Here is a 21162-nt window from a genome sequence, read left to right on the forward strand (position 1 = left end):
CACCGGCTGTGCGACCTTTGAGCAGATTGTTTCCCTGAGTCCATCTCCACGTGAGCTCTTGTGCCCCCGTTTGTCAAATGAGCATCAAACTCTCAGTCCTGCTCCTCGTGAAGGGCGGAAGTGAAGCTCCAGTGAAATCATGGGGGTGAAAGAGTGCTTTAGAAAGTGTAGACCTCTGGACAGAAGTGGGGGATTATTCCTCTTGTTTCTCCCCATCCTTGCCTAGCACGGGGCTGGGGCTGTGATCATGTATTCATGGGCTCTGCTGCGACATCATTTGTATCCAGCACTCCTCACTGCACTAGGAAGGTTCCAGCCTTGTTTTCTGATGAGAACAGTGATGTTCAGTGGATTTGAACCCAGATCTGCCTAACTCCAGAACTTGCTTTTTCTCTCCACCAGGGACTGTTTCCTCTGGTGCCTGCCTTCCCTCATCCAGCCCCCCATTTATGGGCTGGATGATAAAGTGGCTCGTTCAGGAAAGCGAGGAGTGAGGGACTAGGGTCCATCGTCCGGCATTGCTACGTGTTAACAGTGACAGTGGTCTGTTGAGTGTCAGTCACACACCTGGCACAGAGCTGGCTGCTTTAGATCCATCACTTTCCCTGCTGACTCCTCAACCGTCCCTCCCCATTTTCAAGCTGCAGAGACAGAGGTGTAGAACGTTTATGTGACCTGTTCAGCTGCATGCAATTAAGGAGCAAGAGGCTGAAGGAGGGCTGATTCCAGAAGTTTGTCCTTTCCTGGGATTCTCAAGTTGCTACAAAACCCCTGGTTCCGAATAGCCAGCTGCTGTCTGTGAAGTGGCTGCTGACATTCACCGCTGGTGCCAAGTGGCTGATGCCAGCGCCTCTCTCCCATGCCTTCCTCGGGAAGGCAGCCTGGGCCATCTCTCATCTCCCCAGTCTGCATCCTTCCTTCCAGGGTGAGTCCATCACCACCGGTCACAGCCATGCCCCTGAGTGTGGTGTTCAAGGTCCCTCAGCTCTGCCTCCAGCATCCCTGTCTCTCTAGCCTCATCCCTTGCTTGTTTTATTTATTTAAAAATACATAGGTATTGATCCCTTATGTGCCTGGCAGTGCTCTAAGTCCTGGAGATACAGCAGTAGAACAGATAAAACCCCTGCCCTCCTGGACAGACCTGACAGTCAGCAAGTTATTGATAAATAAATATGTAGTGTCAACAGAGAGAGGGGCTTTCAAGAAAACCAAAATCAAACAAACCAGACTCCTCCGAGGGAGCTACAGACAGAATTCAGGGGGTCAGTGAAATCAAAAGGGGGAGATTTACATTTTTATTTCACTCGTTCCATGAAATATAGCATTTCTCCTCGATTATAAATGTGGGCAACACACCGTGTAGTACTGGCAATGCTGTGACTTTGTCACCAGCAGAAATCAGATTATTTCCTATCACATTACAGCGGTTGCAGACATTTTAAAATATCATTGACACTCATCAGCGCTTCAAAATTGTGGGAGTTAATAGAGGTGTCGCTAGATCTTGTTATCTAGTGCGTTAATAGAGAAGCACCTATAGGGCTGTATCACACATTTGTTTTGTAAATATTTTGAAAACTCGATTTCACTATGCTAAGTCACTTCAGTTGTGTTTGACTCTGCAACCCTATGGACTGTAGCCCACCAGGTTCCTCTGTCCATGGGATTCTCCAGGCAAGAATACTGGAGTGGGTTGCCATGCCCTCCTTCAAGGGATCTCTCCAACTGAGGGGTTGAACCTGCACCTCTTCTGTCTCCTGCATTTGCAGGCGGGTTCTTTACCACTAGCGCCTCCCTATTTCAGTATAATTGGCTTCTTTTGTAATTCTATGTATCTTCTATGTATTTAAAAAGGCTATTTGGGGAAGGAGTCCATAGGCTTCACCAGAGGCCCAGGGGTCTGTGGCCCTAAATGGGTGAAATCCTGGAGTGGAGAGTGATGGAAAGGAAAGTGCCTCCTCTCTGTTCGTTTTTCCCAACTCTGGTATCATTGAGGGTTGAACCCCTATCAAACTCGTCAAAGAAAAAGAAAACCTTTATGGACTCACGCCATTGTCATTAGATCTCTGTTATTAGCAGTGAAATAAGACGCCACAACCCAACTACCTATTAAATGTCTCCATCTGAAGAACACAGGCCAACGGGTCTGATGCTGGGTCTCCATGTTTCTCTCAAGGAACTCCTGGTCGGGGAACTCAGACACCTGGGGGAAAAGGGAGCTAACAGTACAAGAGCTACACCCACCCATCCAACCATCCATCCATCCATCCACCCACCCATCCATCCATCCAATTACCCATCAGTCTAATCCTCTATCCATCCATCCACCCAACCATCCATCCAACTACCCATGAGTCCATCCCTCTATCCATCCATCCATCCCTCTGTCCATCCAGTCATCCATCCATCCACCCACCCATCCATCCAATTACCCATCAGTCTATCCCTCTATCCATCCATCCGCCCAACCATCCATCCAATTACCCATCAGTCTATCCCTCTATTCATCCATCCATCCCTCTGTCCATCCAGTCATCCATCTATCCACCCACCCATCCATCCTCCAGCCATCCACCCATGCATGCAATACCCAACCCTCCATCTATCCATCCCTCTGTTTGTATGTCCAGCTATCTGACAAACTTTTATCAAGCATCTATGTATTCTGGGCCTTGTGCTAGACACAGGAGCTAGAGATGTGACTGATATATTTTGTGTGATGCCCATTTGCCTCTATATGAGTAGGACCTCTCTGGAAGGAAACATCAGAAGAAAACCACGGCTGTCCCCATAGAGGGAGACACGGCAGCAGGAGACATGGGTACTCATTCCTTTTGAACTTTGAATTTTGCATCGTATGTATGTATTCACCATCTAAACAGTTTTAATTAAAAATATATGTTTGTCTCATCTAAATTGTCAGAATTTGCCTTGCTCCTGAAAGGATTTGAGGCAGCTTACAAGAATACACAGAGATGAATAGATGCGCCTCTGCTGTCAGGGAGTTGACAGTCTCATGGGGAAGAGAGACGCGTAAACAATTCCAAAACAGTGTCACTCAAAGGGTAGAGGGGCACAGGGCTACACTCAGCCCCGGCTCCTGAGCAATGACCTGGCACAAGAGTCACCTTGGTCTTGCCCAGGCTGGGCCTGAGGACCGAGATGCCCACCTCTGGGTTATATGGCCGGGACTCCTCCCGCCCCTACTCCACCAAGTTCAGGCACTTCTGTGAGCTGACTTCTAAGTCACGGAGCCAAACTCATGTCCATATCCCAGGTCGGGTGGCTGACAAAGCAGCCCGTGGAGTGGGGGAGCAGGGATCCTCCTTGCTGGCCTGTTACTCGTGTGTTTATTCCATACGAGGCCCCTGGGCCGGGGGGTGAACACACAGAACAGGAGGGAATTATCTCCCAGGTCCTGATGTTCAGCACGGCCAGGACCCCTCCCACAGCCCCCGATTGGGAAGACGGGGCTGGGGGCTGACGGAAGACAGGAGCCAGGATTGCATGGCTGGCCGGGCCAGGGGAGAGAGAGGAAGAAATAGAGGGAGAGAGGACCGACCTGGCTGCTTGGACGATTCGGGTCTTTTCAGAACAACCCTTTGAAATTGAGCAAGAATAACTTTAAACAATAAGATGCTTCTCTCTCCCCCTCGGCTGTTGCCCAGGCAACGCCAGAGTGCTCAACAACTGTTTAGTTTTTTAAGAAACCAAATCTCCCTCCCTTTGGTCAGCTACCGCCAGGAAGATGAAGAGGCGGTGAAGGCGGCCCTCGTGGCCCATTGTGTGGGGACCTGGGTCAGCCGCCCGCAGCAGTGACATTTAAATCTAACGCCACGTATTATAGATGAACCTGGAGCCGCACTCCTCAAGCTCCTGCCGGGACTTCTTGCCCCTGTGTGTGGCTCTGGCAGTTTGGAGGTGGGGTCACTGAAGAGAGGCTGACCTTCGCCTGCAAGGCAATTCGTAGCCTGAGTGGGTTTCAGGAGGCCACCTGTCCCCAACCCTCTGCATCACTTGTCCCAGGAGAATCCTCATCAGGCCAGGGGACAGAGCATCTGTGGGGTTTCAACCTCGAGTATTTAACCTCGGCACGCATGCTCAGGCCTCAGTCGTGCCTAACTCTTTGTGACCTCCTGGACTGTAGCCTGCCAGTTTCCTCTGTCTGTGGAATTTTTCAGGCAAGCCTACTGGAGTGGGTTGCCATTTTCTCCCCCAGGGGATCTTCCTAATCCAGGGATCAAGCCCGCATCTCCTGTGTCTCCTGCAATGGCAGGCAGATTCTTTACCACTTAGATACCTGGGAAGCCTGTTTAACCTCGGAGGCTCTCCAAAAATCTCCACCGTTGAGCAGAGAACACCAGCAGCTCGGTTCTTTCACAATTTCCTGCTTGAAGGCAGTTGGATGCCATCATCTCCATGGGGGCCTCCAACAACCCAGGGAGGGAGGGGTTTTGTGAGTCCAGGTGCAGGGAGCTCTCGGAGAAGGCTAAGGGGTGTGAGGCGCTTTCAAGCATAAATCCTTATGACCGTGCAAGGAGGTAGGTGCTACCAGGAGCCTATTTTGCCCAAAATGGAAGCTGGGGCAGCAGGGATGCACGTGACAGCTAGTGGGTGTGGTGGGATTTGAACCCAGGCCAGCCCAGCAACAGCGTCTGCGCTCCTGTGTCTCAGCCTGGGCTGCCTCGGCAGGGCTCTGCATCAAGGCAGGGACACATCTTCCCTGGCTGCTGGGACTTGGCCAGTGTGCCTTTCTGGAGGAGAGACTGGCGCCTGGCTTTGGCTCCACAGAAGGGAAGTGATGAGTGCTGGCCACATGAAGTTCTGGGTCCAGCATCCTCGAAGAAGTCAAAACAAAGATTTAAAACCTCACTTTGCTCATCTGTAAAATGGCCGTGCAGTTGTAGAAATAATAATAGTAGCTGCCCCTTAGAGAGAACTTACTATGTATTCAGCAGGATTCGAAGTATGTCACATCTATTACTTCACTTAATCATCACGGTAACTCCAGAAGCAGGTAGTATTATGATCTTCATTTTCACGTGAAGAAATGGAAACCCAGGGAGGCACGGTCACTGACCCAAAGGCTCAGCTGAACCTGAGAACCAATCGACATAAACCCCGGCCGGGGCGGGGCGGAGGTGGGGGGTGTCGGAGGGGGTGCGGGGACACTTCTGGCACGTAGTAGATTCAAAGCAGAGGCTTGCTTTCATTTCCCAGGAAGATAAACAGAGGGGCTTCTGTCTCTGGGGTAACAAAACATGGGAGAAAGTTAAATTTAGAAAAGCTAAACCAGGTTAGCACAAGCCCCTTCTTCAGCTCAGCCGCAAAATCAGGATGGGAAATTGGCTTCAGCCACAACAAAAACCCAGCCGGGGAAGCCTGACACCGCTGAGAAGAGAAAGACGGCGTTGGGGAGGGAGCCCGCGGCGGGAGCGCCGGGACCCGCTCCTCCCGGCCTGGGACAGGGGGCCCTGCCCCGGACCGGAGTCCCTGGGGGCCCGCGCCGAGTCCCGGGAAGTGACAAGGACACAGGCCGATGACAACCGCCAGGGCATCACATCCCCAGGCCGACAGGTCTCGCCACACCCAGCTCAGGCCCTTCCACTTAGGAAACTGGAGTATGTTCATCCGCCGCTTCCCACCGCCACCCAGGGAAGGTCCCCTCCTCCGCCCACCCCGTCGTTTAGCGCCGCTAAATGGCCAGCCAGGGGGTGCGGCGACAGAGGGGGTAATGAACTCCCATTGGCTTCTTTCACGAGATCACTGCCTTAATTTACGAGGCCTGAGTGAGCCTCATTTCCCCAGTGCGCACTGAGTAATTAACTATTAATAAAAGCATTACTGAGTTAACCACGGGGGCATGTTTAATTCATGGGGCAGCCCTGGAACAGGACGGAGGCTTTGGCTCAGTGGGGGATTCCTCCCAGAGCAAAACATGGCCAGCGGGATGCGGTTGCCCCAGGCCCTTGGTCCCCCTGCGGCCGGCAATTCTTCCGGTCGCTAACCAGAAGGGCGGAATCCCAGGAGGTGGGTGAGGCTCCTGGCATCCTAGTAGACGGCTGCAGAGCAGAGAAGTGGAAAAGAGAGCGCTGGGAGGTGTCAGATCTGCTGTGAGGGCTCCTGGCTATGCTTGGGGGCGAGGGAGGTGAGTGACCTTGGGCGAGTCACCTGGCTCCTGGAGCCTGTTTCTCCTCTGCAAAGTGGGGCGACTGGTACCACCGACCTCCCAGGGATGGACTGCAAAGGCGAAAGATGGGTAAGGACGTGGTAAATGACCAGATGCCCTTGGCTTGGGTGGGGTTATCTTTAGGACTTCCCCCACCCTCCCACCTGCAGGTAAAGTGTTGGTGGCGTGGAGAAGAGATACCTACCTGTTCAAGAACAACATGAGTAATTCCTATCAAGACACCTCCTGGGAACCTGGGAGCTTTCTAAAGGAGAAGACCCCCCCCCCCCCCACGTTACCTGTGTGCACCTGTGACCTGCCATGGTGAGCTAATTCCCGTGGGGGTGAAACGCACTGTCCCCACGTTCGCTCACAACTGCGCCTGCGTCTGCCCTTGCCCCTGCCTGGTATGCCTGTCTCCATCCGTCTGCTTGGCAACTCCTATCCAGTCTTCAAGGCTCACTTCAAAAGGGACAGCTGCTACTGGGAATCTTTGCTTTCCTCCTGCCCCAGGCAGAGTTGGTCGCTCCTTTTTCTCTGCCTTCCACACTGTCTTGTTTTGGCATCTATCCATCCGCCCATTTATCCATCCACCCATCCTTCATCCATCCGCTGGTATTCACTGAGCACTAATACTGTGCATCTCTGATCATGTTCTGAAGTTTTGGATAAGTCTCACTTTCCTTGGGCTAGTGGTTCTTAATCTCTGGAGGGGGGGTCAAGAGACCCTCCCCTAGGAAAATGCTCATACGTGTCAGATGTTGCTTTCCTCCTCAGGGATCTCTGGTCATCTGCAGAGCAGACAAGCAGAAGGCGGGTACTGGGAGGTGTGAGCCCCACCATGAGGGCTCCCGGGTGCACTTGGGGGCGAGGGAGGTGAGTGACCTTGGGCCAGACTGTGGACGCTGTGTGTGGTGGATGCTGTGATGGGCTGCAGGTCGCCCTTTGGGAATGAAAGACTTACTCCATGAGCCCCTGGGAGTGTGGCTGGAGGGATGGTCAGCCCTCTTTGGAGACCTGTCTTGATTGGAAGAAAACTGTCTCACCCAAGGCTGTGCCTCCTTCCAGGGTAGACTCAATTCCAATGACAGACCAGTGTGGAAGCGTGAAGGCCTGAACCTCTCTCACCTTGGCTTTTGACAGCTCTGCAGGGTCATCCCAGCTCCAAAGCTCCCCATGGGGTTGACTGAGGCCTTTGTCGCACCTGCCTTGAAGCTTGACTCCTCCCTCCGCTGAAACCTGCCTCTGTTGCCTCCCTTCTGCAGGTGTTTTTCCAAACCCCCTCTCTAAATAACATCATGGACTTTAATCTTTACCTCTGGGTATACTTCCCAGGAAACCCATTAGATTTAAAAGCCCTGCAGAAGCTTCTTGAGGACAGCAACAGCATCTATAATGCCTTGTGTATCTCCAGCAGCTCTCACTGGGCAGGGCATGGGGGGACTTGCTCCAGAAACAGTTCTTGAATGCATTTGAGTGCATTTCCTCCTGCTTCTCTGTTCTGTCCCTCTGTTGGCCCAGCAGGAGAGTTCTCATCAGATATCCAGGAGAAAAAGATGAACCCGTCGGCAGGACGCCAGCCGGACTAGGGCTTGTGGGTGTTTCTGGGGAAATGTACTAGTTGCCAACGAAACTGTATAACCATGGGAACAGAAGTCAGGCTAACTGGTTACTATGAAACAAGGTCAAAGGGGCCCGGCTGATGTCAAGGCTGTGTGGTTAGGATGGAGGCTCAAGGGGATGGCTGGGAGGCCGGCAGGGATGGGTGGTGGTGAGGGGACAGCCTTTTCTTGTTTGGCAGATCATTTAGAAGTTAGACTAGTCCTCGGAACCCGGGGAAAACCTCACTTCACTTTCCACTGTTGGAAATTCCTTCATGAAACACGTGTCTGTCAAGTGTCTCCACTGTTCCAGGCATGGCAGCAGGGACGGTGACCTCAAAGGCCAGGACCTCAGTGTTGACTCTGCCTCTCACTTGCTTTGTCATCCAGGCAATTTATGTCGCATCCCCACGGCTGACGTTTGCTGAATGGTTATTACTGTGTGTCCCGTATGTGTTAACTGCTTTACATACACTAGTTCATCTTCACAACAGCTTCGCTAAAAGATATATATTATCATTTCATCTTTACAGAAAAGGACATGGGCTCAGAGGGGATCAGCGGCATGCCCGAGACACACAGTTGATCCCAGGGCCAAGGAGGGATGTGAACCCAGGTCTGGTGGAATCCCGAGGCTGTGTTCTTAGGCACTATCATGCTCAATGTCTCTGAGCTCAGTTTCCACAGCAATGAAAATAGGTACAATCAATTTTGACTGTATTGGGCTTGTTAGAGATTAAATGACTGACGTGAGAGGCTTAGAAGGTGCCTGGTGAATGTCCACTGTGGTCTCCTCCCCACTCCCTTCGTCCCGTGCCTCAACGCTTCCCTGCGCGGGAGGAATGATGGCCCTGTCTGCCGTCTCTCCAAGGACACAGTCTCTGTCCCAGGTCCAGCAGTGTCTGGCACACGGCCCGCGCTCACCGAATGCTGTCGGCCCCGGTGGATGATCTGGGGTCCCCACCCTCAGCTCTCTGGATTGCAAATCAGCAATCGCACTCAGTCTGTTAGTCTGTGATGCAGCAAGCTGTGGCAAGTTTCACAAAGACAGTTCTCTTGGTGCTGTGGAACTCTACTGTCCACTCTACTGTCCAGAAGCCACTGGAACTTCTAGGTTTTTCTCAGCAGAATGGAGTGTTAACAGGTAAGATGTGATCCCCTAAGCACTCCTGGCAGAGAGGGTACCAGAAGGAAGATGAGGGTATTCCCGGTCCAGCCTGATGTCTCAGCTTTCTCCCACAGGCAAACTCCAGCTTGTTCTCATCCTCACCACGCCCCCAACTGCAGACATGCTCATATATTGGGGGCATTAACCTTCTTCCCACTGTAGGCCCCTGGAGAGGTGGTGGGCATGTAAGCACTTAAAACTCGAACCTGTGGGTCAGCCCTCCTCCCCGGCCCCCTCCTCAGCAGAAGCGCTGGAGCTGGAGGCTTCGTGGGGACAGACGCCACAGCCTTGGAGACAAGTCACATCCTCAGCTTCCTTCAACCTGTGTGCGCAATGGAGTTGCCATGGCGACACTGCAGCCCTGAGATGCAATGGCTGCAGACAGCATGGGTGCTCCCAGGGCTCAAAGCTGAGGGTGACGCTGTTTGACCTGGGAGGCCAGGCGATTGGGTGGGCCCGATGGGGGGAGGAGGAGAGGGAAGCCCTCCTCTAGGCTTGGCTGGTAATTGGTGCTAAGTGAGGGGCCGCCACTGAACCCAGCGTTCTGGTAGTGGGGTCCCCTGCTCTGCACCCTGTAATTACTGAACCGGACAGCACTTGTTCCCTGTGTGGGGAGAGGGAGATGGAGTGGGGAGCAGACAGGAAGCTCTCATCCACCTGAGCCAGCGGGGCTCTGGCAGCTTCTCCCCACCGCCCAAGCATTCTGCATCCCAAGCAGGTTCTCTGGCAGAGGTGGAGGCCCTGGCCCCTCCTGTCTGCTGGCTCTCCCCACATCAGCGGTGTGGAGCACAAGCTTCCTTTAATCCTACCCTCTGAGCCTACAGAATCTGAGGGCGGGGTGGAGGTGCAAGAACCAGATAAGACACCACCTCGGGGGAGTCCTGGGTGTCACACCTCCATTTGTGGGAGAAGTCTGCGTTGTGAAGCTGAGCTGGCGGCAGGAGACCTGGATTCTAATTCCTCCTGGGCCCAGAAGCCCTGGGGGCCTCAGGCTACTCACTGCCCCCTCCTGGGCCTCAGTTTTCCTAGTCCTAAGACAGCATGGGACTCAAAGTTGTTCTTAAGGCTTCTTTTACAGCAGGGGTTGGCAAACTCCAGCACGCAGGTGGAACCCTGGTTTTGCAGGAAGCGTTCCCTGGAACACGGCCCCGCCCTTTTGCTTCTGTATCTCTGTCTGTGGCCGCTTTCCCGCCACAAAGCAGACTTGAGGAGCTGCCACAGGGACCATATGGCCCCCGAACGGAAAATATTTACTATCTGGTCCTTCAAGGAGAAAGTCTGTCAACCTGTTTCTAAAACATGAACGTTCTCCTGGGCTTGATGGGCTGGGCTGTCCTGGCTCTGATCTGATTAGACCAACTCATAAGTCCCTCTACCTGGAGGCACCAGGGCGGGTCCTCCTCCCAGGACTCTGCCTGGGTTTGGCCGGTGCCCAGCTACGGGCGGTTTCCGGAGCCAAAGCCTGGTGCGGTGGCGCCACCTGCTGTGAGTGCTGGGAGCACTGGGGCCCAGAAGGACCACCTGCCTGCCCGCTCCCAGGCAGGGCAGCCACGTAGAGAGGGGCATCTCATCTCCTTTCTCTCCATTTTATGAAGAGGACTGCAGACTAGTGGGCAGGTGGCAGAAGCCCCAGGTCCCAGAGGCCCATAACCCCTCCATACATGTCCCGTAGACACACATGTAGACACACGGAGCCGGCCGTGAACTTTAGCATGCCTATTCACTTAGGGTCTTGGCTCCATGGTTGTCAAAGGACTTTCAGAATATGTGCGAAAATAACGTTTGATCTGCTACCAACATTGACTTGGTCCTCAGAACAACTCTGAGATAACCATTATCCCCATTCCACAGATGAAAAGACTGCGGTTCAGAGAGGTTAGGTAATTTGCTTAAGGTCACACAGTGAATGACGGGAGTCAGTATTCAAATCAGGCTGTGAAAACACTGGAGTCCCCAGAATATGAAACTCAGTACCTGTTCTTGCCGCCTGCAGGTGTGGCGGGGGGCACACAGGCGGCCGGGAGAAGAGACACAGGCGAGTCCGCTGAAGGAGGCGGAAGGGGAGGGGCTGGGCCCCCGCCCCCACACCTCCAGGCAGCACAAGGTGGCCAGTGGGCTGGAAACCCTTTATTTCCAAGCTATAAATAGGTCTGCTTGCGGAGAAAGGACAGTCTCCAGGTGACGGGGGCCCCAGCGTCCCCACCTCCCGTCCCTAACTGCACTGCAGTCCAAGCCCAGCCCCCCGGAAACCTGTCTTCTCTCTAAAATCACCATCCTGGCTCTCAGAGCCAGGCGAGTGGCTGCAACAGCCCGCTCCCTGCCCCTGCTGCGACACCAGTGCGCTGGGCCCCTGCTCCGGCCAGGCCTGAGGCTGGCCTGGCGCGCACCCGGCACACCAGCTCTCTGCCCTGGCCCCAGCACCGGTCGCATGCCCTTCCGAGGCCTGGCCCGGGAGACGCTGGGCCCACTGCTGCCCGGCGGCCGGGAGGAACCACCCGGGTCCCCAAGCCGCTGACTGGTCCCCCGGCTGCTCACTGCTGCCCCTGGGCCACAAAGTATTCCTCCTCCTCGTTGTCCTCATCCTCTGGCTGGCTGCTCCGGAGCAGCAGCTCCAGGTCGGGGTTGGAGCCCAGCCCCTTCAGGGGCTTAGGGGCGCCATCACCTGGGGACAGAGACAGCAGCATCACACATCCAGCAAGGATCTGCCTGCCCCAGCCTGACAGGAGAGCGTGCCGAGGGACCCAGGCCCCCGCCCACTCCCTGGAGATGACCCCCACAACTTCTTGGAGGAGTGGAGGTGGTCGAATCACCAGGCAAACTCCCTTAATTAGAGGAACAGCCAGGGCAGGGGCAGCTGAACTGAGCAGACTGGACTGCAAATGGCTTGGGGGGTCGAGAGCCACCTGCCTCCTGGCAGGGATGGGCAGAGGGGAGATCCAGGGGGAGAGTGTCACCAGGAGACAGGCTTCAGAAAGGGGGCTCTGGGTACCTCTGGCGTGCAGGGCTTTGAGGGCGATGTGCAGAGATATTCCTGAGAGGCAGAGGGCAAAGCCCAGCCAGTTCAGGAGGCTGATCTGGTCACCCAGAAGATGCGCTGCCAACAGCAAAGTGCAGACTTCCTGCGGGAAGAGAGGCAGGGAGAGGGTGTGCTCAGGGCCGGGGCGGGGGACGCTCCTTGCAAAGGAAGGTGGGGCTTGGGGCCGCTGTCACACCGCAGGGGAGAGGCAGACCTGCCCAAACTCCCTGTAATGCAAAGGGGGAAGCCTCTCTGAGTTTGGGGACCAGCCTGAGGCCTCCCCTGCTCTGTGTTACTGTGGACAGAGGGGAGGTGCTTTTCACAGAATTCTGTCCGGACTGGAAGAGGCAGACCGAATCCAGGCTGGGGACACAGGGTAGCAAGTCCGCAGCCACGTCCACAGGCAGGAAGGACAGCTGCCCTTCCAGAAGCACCTGTGCACGGAGCGCCTCTGCTGCCGTGGGCGGGGGTGGGTGCAGTCACACTGGGCTCTACAGGACACACTGGTCACAGGGTTCTTCGTAAGCACGGGCTGCAAAGGGGACTGATCAGATGACATTCTGAGAAACACGGCTCACGTGTCATCACTGGGTGGGTGAGACCCTCAGGGAGCCCTGTTCGGCTGGTTTCAGGGAACACTGCTCCAGGATCAGGATCTGCCTGTCCACAGCCCAGAGCAGGAAGCAGTGAGTGAAGATGGGGGGAAGAAGGGGAGAAGTGATGCAAGGAGACGGCTAGGGGCTCCTAGACAGCGGTAAAGGCAGGATCAGCAGCCGCAGGGCCCTCGTGATAGAACCACCCCTCACTGTGCTCCTGGCAGACACTGTCAATCAATCACTGCCAAGCACAGGACCCTATGCTGATGAGTCTGACTGGGGACTTCTCAATCCTGACTCCAGGCCACTGCCTAATGACTAGAGTTGGCTTTCTTGGTAAGATGTAAACACGTCCCGGGCCTAGTGGAGTCAGCTCGGCCACCTGCTAGCTGTATATCCCTGGGTAAGGGCAGCTCTTCATGTCTGTTTCCCGATCTGTGAAGCAGGGCTGCCCCCCCGCCACCCCCCCACCCCCACTCTGGGCCATGATGATGATGGACTGACTGCCAGATGAGACAGGAACTTCCGTCTCTTCCCCGCAGGGCTCTGGGAAGCAGGAGTTGGGACACCCGCCGGAGAGGGGCTCCCCTCTAAGACAGGACTGGGGTCGCCTCCAAGACTGTACCTTAAAAATGCCAGCAATGGAGAGAGTGAGGCTGGAGGTCCTGGAGACCAGGAGGAACTCAGAGAAGCCCAAACCAAAGGCGAGAATCCCGCCAAGGAAGAGGCTCCCGAGCACCCGCAGGAGCAGCCCTGTGTCCTGGAAACGGAAGATTTTCTCAGATGTGGACAAATGGAGACCTGGAAGCAATGGGGGGAGAGAGCGGGGGGGCCACGTCCTGGGTGTGCCTGCCTGGGCGGCCTCACCCCACCACAGCTGTGGTGTGATTTGCCACAGCTGCACCCCACCCTCCCTGCAACCGCCACCTGTCTGAGGCCCAGAGTCCCGGGACGGGAGGTGTCAGAGAATCTCAGGCAGATGGCCGGGGACTTGGGGAAACCAGAAAGCAGGGCCGGCTGCCAGGGAGCCCAGGGGCGATACAAGCCAAGGATCCTAACAGGGCCTGATGGAGGCTTCTGAGCCTCTGGACTAGAGCGGGGGACTGGCACACAGGGGGCATCAGGTGGAAGCGCCTTGCTCCTTCACACCCTGTGTACCACCCGTCTTTGGGGAGGAGGCGGCGGGGTGGGCTGTGACTTCCTGTGGCCTTGGCAGCTGTGAGACCCCATGGCCCAAAGAAGATGGGGCACCTGCTACATGAGGACTGTCAGTGCCCTGGGCTGCTGGAGGAGGCCCTTCACTCCAGGTGCTACATGAGGACTGTCAGTGCCCTGGGCCGCTGGAGGAGGCCCTTCACTCCAGGTGGGTCCAGGGACAAAACTCCATACACACCTTCTCATCTAACTACAGAGCTGTGGGGTGTAGCCGAGACCACCGTTTCCCCACTGACAAAACAAAAGGGACCAGGCTGGACAGTATAGTTTGATGAACAGTTCTCAAAAAGTAAACACACACACATTCAAAGACACGACAAAACCACGGCCCCTTGTTCCAGAGACAGCCACACAGGCCTCCACACACCAAGTTGTGCCCAGACTTTCAGAGGACTCTTGGCTCTCCAGCACTGCCCATCTGAGAGAACAGGAAAGGGTCCTGGGGGTAGAAGTTGGTGGGAAGGTAAGCCCTAGACTCAGCAAATGGACACTCGTGGGAGCGGGAGGCTGGCCGAGCCCTGTGAGGCTTTTGGAGGGAAGCACCGAGGAGAAGCAGAATGCGGAGCCCCCTGGGCACACAGCCTTCTGACGCAGGACATCTCGTCTGGTGCTGGGCTCGGCAGCACTGCAAAGGCGTCGGCAAATTGAAGGGAATTCGGGGAAGAGCAACATAAGTAATGAAGGCGCTTCGGGGATTAATTTACCAGAAAAGATTAAAGAAGCTAAATCCATGCAGCTTTGCTAAGTGATGACTACGAGGGGCTCTCGGGTGAGGGTTTGCAGAGATGGGGAAATGGTGTAAACATCCGGGAAGGGAGGGAGAGTGTGGGGCTTGGTGAGGGGCATAAGGAGGGGATGGAGAGAGATTTTAAAACAGGGGAAAAAAAAATGAGGCTGCAGAACACAAGTTTCCTGGACAACGGAGCTGCAGAATAATCTTCTCCGAGAGGTTTGAGACGCTTCACTGCTTGAAACTTAAATGGATGTGGGACAGAATTCTCTGTAATGACCCTGAGGACAGAAGGGACTCTGGAAGGAAGGATTAACAGACAGGACGAAGACCAATTCCAAAACGTCAGGGAGGGGAACATGGTGGCCCCCCCGACCCAGGCTAGACACATCCTTCTAACTCTTCCATGGGAGGGGAAGAGGGAAGGGGGGAAGGAACTGCCCACCCGCCCCTTCCTCACTCCTCCACTGCCTGACTGAGAAACAGCCAAGGCCAATCCCACACACCTCTCCACGTCTGAACCTCCTGTTCCCACTTTATGAGGCGCCCGCCCCCATCAGGGGGTCAAAATCCCATTCATTCTCCAAAAATGCACTGTTTGGGAAGCCTCAGCTTGCCTTTCTGGCCACCAACCTGGAGTCATTGATGACTCTACTCCAAGTAAGAGAAAGAGGGCATCGCGGTTAAGAGAGGGACTCCAGAGCCAGGGGCTGGCTTGTATATGACCTATGGGACCTTGAGCAAGGCTATCTTGACTTCTCTCTGCCGCAGTTTATCTGCAAGATGAGGCAGTCCTAGTACTGGCACGTGGGGTTTTGGGGGAGTATTAAAGGAGTCGATATGTTTGGAACAATCAGAACAGCCCTGGTATACCTTGAGGGCTGTGTGCATTTACCATCATTACCGCCTGGTGTGTTTTACATGGGATTTCTCAGTAGCATTTATCCTGCGAGATTCTAGCCCCTTGGTTTAAGTGTCTGTCCAACCCCCAAACCAGGCACTGCCAGGGTCGGGACCACCATCACTAATCTCTGGAACCTCTGCAGCTACCACAGCGCTGGGCTCCGAGCAGAGATCAGAGCTCTGTGCTGAGGTCCCCCCGCGGTGGATGACCCCACGTACCTTCAAACACAGCGAAGAGAGGGAAGAGCCCCAGGAACATGAGTGGCTGCAGGTGGAACATGGTGTCGATGGGATTCTGGAGTCCTGCACAAAGTGACTCGTGTGAGCCGTCCCACCCGGCCCGCCCGCCTGCACCCTGCCTGCCTCCACCTGCCCAGTGCCCCGGGCTCTCGCTCACCAAGTTCCGCCTTCTGCAGGAGCATCTGGGTGAGGGTCCAGCGAATGCCGCCGATGAAAGAGGCACCCAGCACCAAGGCGAAGCCCTCGATGTTGAACTGCGTCGACTTGTAGGTGAACATGAAGAGGCCCCCGGCGATGAGCAGGACCACCAAGACTAGCGCCGCGCGCTGAAAGCAGAGGGCGGGGGAGCAACTGCAATCAACTTGGGTTCGTCACGCCTGGGAGACTGGGGGTCAGTGACCATCTTGGCTGCCCCTGGGGCAAGGCCTCCTTCTTCTTGCCCCACCCTGGGGTCCTGGCTGGTCCCTTCCACTCGATGTTACCAGGGCTGACACCTGGTTGGCATGGACCCCAGACCCTGAAACAGGGCAGTAGTGCTGCCTACAGCGGGCCTATGGCCCCACGTGGCCCCACCGCCCCCCTGGACCCAGCACATGAAGGGCCCCAGCTGCACAGCAGGGAGCCCCCAGGACCCACTGCCCCAGTCCCACGTCCTTGAACCCCATCTCCTGTGGTCACCGCTCCTGCCACACCGGTCCCTAAATCTTCTCCAGCAGCGCCCCGGGTCTGTCCCCAGGGATGGAGTGCCACTGAGCTGGGCTTGCCTCCTTGGTCACAGGCAGGGACAAGCCACTGAGCAGCTCCCGCTTTCTATTCTTAGCATCGGTGGGGGCTGGCGGGACACGAGGAAAGCTGGGGCCTCACCAGCTCCTCCAGCTTGAAGATCAGAGAGAAGATGAGGATGAAGAGGACGGCTGAGGACTTGGTCATCGTGTACCTGCAAGGGAAACGTCCCCACGATGCACTGCTGGAGCCGGCGACGCGGACTTACTGCCAGGAAAGGAGCCCACTCGGTGCCCCCAGGGGGCGGGAGGAGGCCAGGGGAGACCCCTGACCTCCCTGTGGGCCGCAGGCCCCGAGGGACACAAAAGACCAAAGAAGGGAAGCCGAGTCGTCTGGGTTGACACGCGACCTTTAATCGGAATCTCTGACTCGGAGGCCTCTGATTATCACCAGAAAATAAAAAAAACTGAGCTTCCTGAGTCCTGTGATTTACCTGCTCTTTAGCGGAGATCAGGATTAAGGAGGGAAGAGAGAAATGGAGAAAGAGGGGGCAGCCACACATGGCTCGCTGAAGCGCAGAATCTGAGATAAGCAATAGCTGCTCCCTCTGCCCTCCATGCCCTCTTCCCTGCTGCCTGGCAGGGACCTGGCAGGAAGGTGCAGCCCCCCGCCCCAGCCTGCTGGACAGACGGCCAAAGGGCTCAGTACTCACAGCGAAACGGTGATGTAGAGGAAGCTCCAGTTGGACAAGCCCACATCCAGCGCTGTGGCCAGTGCTGTGGAGACACAGGGCACCCGTGGGACACCCCGCCCGGGTAGGAGCCCTCCTGGAGCTTTCTTTTCCACCCAGCAACTGAAGGGTTAACTCCTGGCCCCATGCCCCTAAAGCGGAGGGGGCTGCTCCAGCATTAGGGCAACAGTCCACTGTCTAACCGCTTCCCACTTGTTGGATATTAGGAATGCCACGCCCCCACCCCCATGAGGGAGGGGTGTTCACTTGATCCTGAGGACCCCCCACCGGAAACTCTGCAGACTGGCTCCCTCCCTCGGGATGAAACACACCGTCCCCCACCCCCAGGACTTGGTCCTCCAGGATCTGAGCCAGCTGCCTTCTCAGTTCTGTTTCCTCTCCTGACAGCTGAGTCCTCAGCTTCCGGAGACACTTTCAGTTCCCTGGCAGACCTGCCCACGCACCAAGCCTCTCCCGAGGGCATGGGGGCCTCCCCTCCGAGGGGACCCGTGCCCCCCCAGGGCTCAGCCCACAGTCCCCGCTCCCGGAAGCCCTCCCGCGCGGCCGCCAGCTGGTCCCTCCCCTGGGCTCCCGCACCCCATCTCAGGGCCGGCTGTGATGCACCCTCTGACCAGCGTCTCCAGGCCGTGATGCACGTGTTCAAGGGTGTAGGCCAAGCCACCACACCCCCCCCATCCCTGCCCACCCCCCATGAGGCAGTGGGGGTAGGGAGGACACAGAGAGGAATGACCCTGGATGGGCTCAGCTTCATGCCTTCCTTTCCCTCTGAGCTGCCCCCCACTCCGGCCCGCAGGCAGGCACGTACCGGTGGGAGCCACTCTCCTGAGGTAGTCCGGCCAGCTCAGCACCACGCGGGCCCTGTGGCTGGAGCACTGAGCCAGGGCCCTGGACAGGGCGGAGAACAGGAAGATCACGGCCAAGTGCAGCATTGTCATGAAGAGGGGGAAGTGGAAGCTCTGGGGAGCCCAAGCACACAGTGGAGCGCCTCCATGACCGCCTACCCCTGGCCCCCAGCGCCCCAACTCCTGCTGGCCTGGCTGCGGGTTCAGGGGCCTCTGCAGTGTTTGAGGGGCCCTCTGACCCCCCGCGTTTGCTCTGGCTCACTCCCCAGTCTCCCCCTTTCCTGAAGCCCCTCCATCCCGGTATTTCTGGGGACTCCCCAGCGAGGCCCTGTCCCCCCACTGGTGTGGACTGGCTCCCAGGCTGGCTGGCTGAAGCCCTGGCTGAAGCCAGGCTGCTAAATATTAGGGGGCGCCGCAGCCCCCCGTGTACCTTGGTCAGCCACTTGTTGTAGAAGGTGATGCCGATGGAGAAGCAGTAGTACAGCAGCACGAGCCCCAGGGTCAGCACCGCCCTCCACACGAAGGCCACGTCGGGGGCACACCTCCCCATCCGCAGACGCTGGCCGGCAGGGGCAGCAACCACCTCTCGGGAAGACGCCCCTCAGGAAGGGCCGGTCGGGCTGGGCCTGCGACTTTCAGCAAGCACGCCTCCCGGCTGCCGCTTCCATGATCTGGAATCGTCCAGGGAGCCCCAGGTGCCGTCCTCACCTTCGGGGCTGGTGGACCGAGCTGACCCTCTCCATGATCACGGTGGACGCGGCTCGCTGGACCCCGGAGCTGAGACTAGAAAGAGGAAAAGGGCCACGCCGGTTGGCTGGGGCAGGGAGCGGGTGACCCAACACGGCCACCCCGGCCCTGGCCTGCAGGGAGCAGGGGCTGCCCAGGCCACGGGACTCCCCACAACCTGTCACCTCCACTCTCCTGTCACCTCGAGCTCTTCTCCATGAATTCGCACCAAAGTGACCTTTTAAAAATGCAAATGTAATCATGTCAGAGCAGCTGCAGCCCTTCAGCAGCTGCCAGGGCTCTTACAGCAAGACCAAGACCCTCCCCTGGCTAAGGAGGCCTGCCCGTCTCACCCAGGGCCTGCTTTTCCCTAGGCACATCAGGCTCTTCCCTGCCGACACAGGGAGCCGAATGCTCTGCATGCCCTGCATTCCCTCCTCTGCGGTTCTACTGATCATCAGCTCGGATGGCTCTTCCTGGGGGAGCGCTGCCCCCACAGGCCCCGAGACATGGCTGCTCCCCCACTCCTCCGTCATCACACATGTGCCAGGCCTGAGAGCCGGCTGTGTGCCCCATCGTTGGGCGGTGAGCCTCAGGCACACAGGAGGCGTGGTGTTCACGACAGCTTATAGCTGCCTGGCACCCTGTGTTCCCTATATGGTTCGATGAGAGAGGGCACGTAATTTTCAGGGGACAATCTGGTCTTCGAGGCATTGAAAATGAACCAGAAAACTAATGCCTCCTGTGCCTTAGCCTCTAACAACTATTTCCAAAGAGGTGATGCCTGCCTTCAAGTCTCAGCCAAAGAAAACCAATGAAACCAAGCCCTGCCGCCTTATCAATCCAGCCAAGTCTAATGAGCGTCCAGAGCTGGCAGGTTGGGGTGGGGGGAAGACCAGGTGGACCCGGGTCAAGTGTGACCCACCTGCAGCCCCATCTGTGTGTCTCTCCTTCCCCACGCTCCTCTCTGCTGAAATGCCACCTCCTTCTGGAAGCCTTCCGATCTGACATATCTTACCTCCCCCACCCCCAGTCCTTTCCAAAAGGAAAGCACTCAGTTCTGTACTCTGGAGCCTGGCTTACTGTGTCCCCTCCCCCTTGTGGGAGCTGGTGCAAGGCCCGAAGGACATCAGAGGCTGTGGTTCTCTTCGGGAAATTCTGGAAACCTGTGCTCCCCGCGTCAGACTCCTTCACGTGGCCAGAGTGGAGCATGTGGGCACCAAACCCACCTCTGACAGAACTCCAGGCCCACGCTCCTTCCTCTGTACCAAGGCTGCCCAACTGTGGCGTTACTGCTATTTGGGGCTGGATAATCCTTGGCTGGGAGAAACCCTGTCTGTGCACGGGAGGATGTTTAGCTGCATCCCTGGTCGTTATGCACAAGAGGCCTGGAGCATCCCTTTCCCACAAGTTGGGACGACCAAAAATGTCTCCAGATGTTGCCAACTGTTAACGTGGGGCGGGGGCGGGGGGGCTGCTGGTACTAGGCGAGCTATCTCTTGGCACTCCCTCTCCATGGTTTGCCCTGGGCTCCCACATGAGGACGGTCAGCACCCTGCTGGGAATTGTCTTCTTACATCTTCTGGCTTCTGGAGTGGTTCCGGCTCCAACACTGCCATGTACGCGCTCCCTCCACTATTCAAATCCTGCCCTTCTTTCAAGGAGCCAGCCCAGGCCCGCCACCTTCGGGAAGTCCCCGTGAGGATCCCAGCCCACAGGGAGCACCTTTTCGAAAGTTAACGAGGCCCCTCACTGGTGTTCCTGCTTCCAATTCCTCCTACAGCCTGGAGGCAGCCATCCAGCCGCAGAGGTGGCCTGAGCACAGAAAGCAGACCAGGCCCTCATAGGGTTAATCCCAACTCCTCAGCAGACCCGAGGGGAAGGCCTCCCAGCCTCCGGCCTCTGCCAGCTTCTGCAACCTCATCTTCTCCTCCCCACCCCGCACCCGCCACGCTGGCCCCTGGCCATTTGTCCAACACATCAGGTCCGTGTCCTTCTTTGTATTCGCGGCCGCGGATCTTTGCTTGGCTGAACATCTCGGGGCCTGGGGCGGGGTAGGGGTGTGGGGAGCGGGGCCTCTAATCCTGGTGGCACCTCCCACTACCTGACGTTTCCTTGTTTGTCCACGTGTTTACCACCCACCCATGACTCCCACCCCACGGCGGGATGCGGCCTCTCCAAGTGCTGGGCCGGGTCCGCGCGATGCCCGCCTGGGTCCCGGCGCGGGGAAAGAGCGCGGAGGCCCAGGCCCCTCCACGATCGCGATACCGAGGCCCGGGAAGAGCAGGACCCCGATGGGCCCCGCGGCAGCGGCGCGCGGCGCCGAGCCTGGACCCCGCTTGCAGCCCCGCCCGGGTCCCCCTCCAACCCCGGGAGCGCGCGGAAGGCCCGCCGCGCGCCCACTCACCTCGCCCTGCCGGCGCTGCAGGCCCGGATCCTCCTGCCGGAAATGCGAGGCCCACCGCCGCCGCTAGGGGGCGCT

The 21162-nt window shown here is 57.0% G+C and overlaps 1 protein-coding gene across 3 annotated transcripts; it reads right to left on the bottom strand.

Moving 5' to 3' along the window:
- Positions 1–11047: 11047 nt before the first annotated feature.
- Positions 11048–21162, bottom strand: SLC35C2 (solute carrier family 35 member C2). Of its 3 annotated transcripts, XM_061437818.1 has the most exons (10): positions 21088–21162; positions 18385–18737; positions 17918–18068; positions 17074–17137; positions 16503–16575; positions 15796–15964; positions 15618–15701; positions 13176–13351; positions 11928–12057; positions 11048–11600 (listed from the first exon to the last, which is right to left on the bottom strand). In XM_061437818.1, the coding sequence occupies exons 2-10, from the start codon at positions 18502–18504 to the stop codon at positions 11470–11472; spliced, it is 1098 nt and encodes a 365-aa protein (XP_061293802.1). In that variant the 5' UTR covers positions 18505–18737; positions 21088–21162; the 3' UTR covers positions 11048–11469. The 3 variants fall into 3 exon arrangements, with proteins under 3 accessions (XP_061293802.1, XP_061293803.1, XP_061293804.1); XM_061437819.1 differs by lacking the exon at positions 15618–15701; XM_061437820.1 differs by lacking the exons at positions 17918–18068; positions 21088–21162 and having other exon boundaries at positions 18385–18468.

Source organism: Bos javanicus, chromosome 13 (assembly GCF_032452875.1).
Source record: "Bos javanicus breed banteng chromosome 13, ARS-OSU_banteng_1.0, whole genome shotgun sequence".
Lineage (NCBI taxonomy): Eukaryota > Metazoa > Chordata > Mammalia > Artiodactyla > Bovidae > Bos > Bos javanicus.

Coding starts and splice junctions, on each gene's coding strand:
- SLC35C2 (XM_061437818.1), bottom strand. CDS start 18,504: ATGGGGAGGTGTGCCCCCGACGTGGCCTTCGTGTGGAGGGCGGTGCTG. Junction 13,352..15,617: donor TCTCTTCGCTGTGTTTGAAG/GTACGTGGGGTC, acceptor CATTGCTTCCAG/GTCTCCATTTGTCCACATCT. Junction 12,058..13,175: donor CCATTGCTGGCATTTTTAAG/GTACAGTCTTGG, acceptor CTCTTCCCGCAG/GAAGTCTGCACTTTGCTGTT.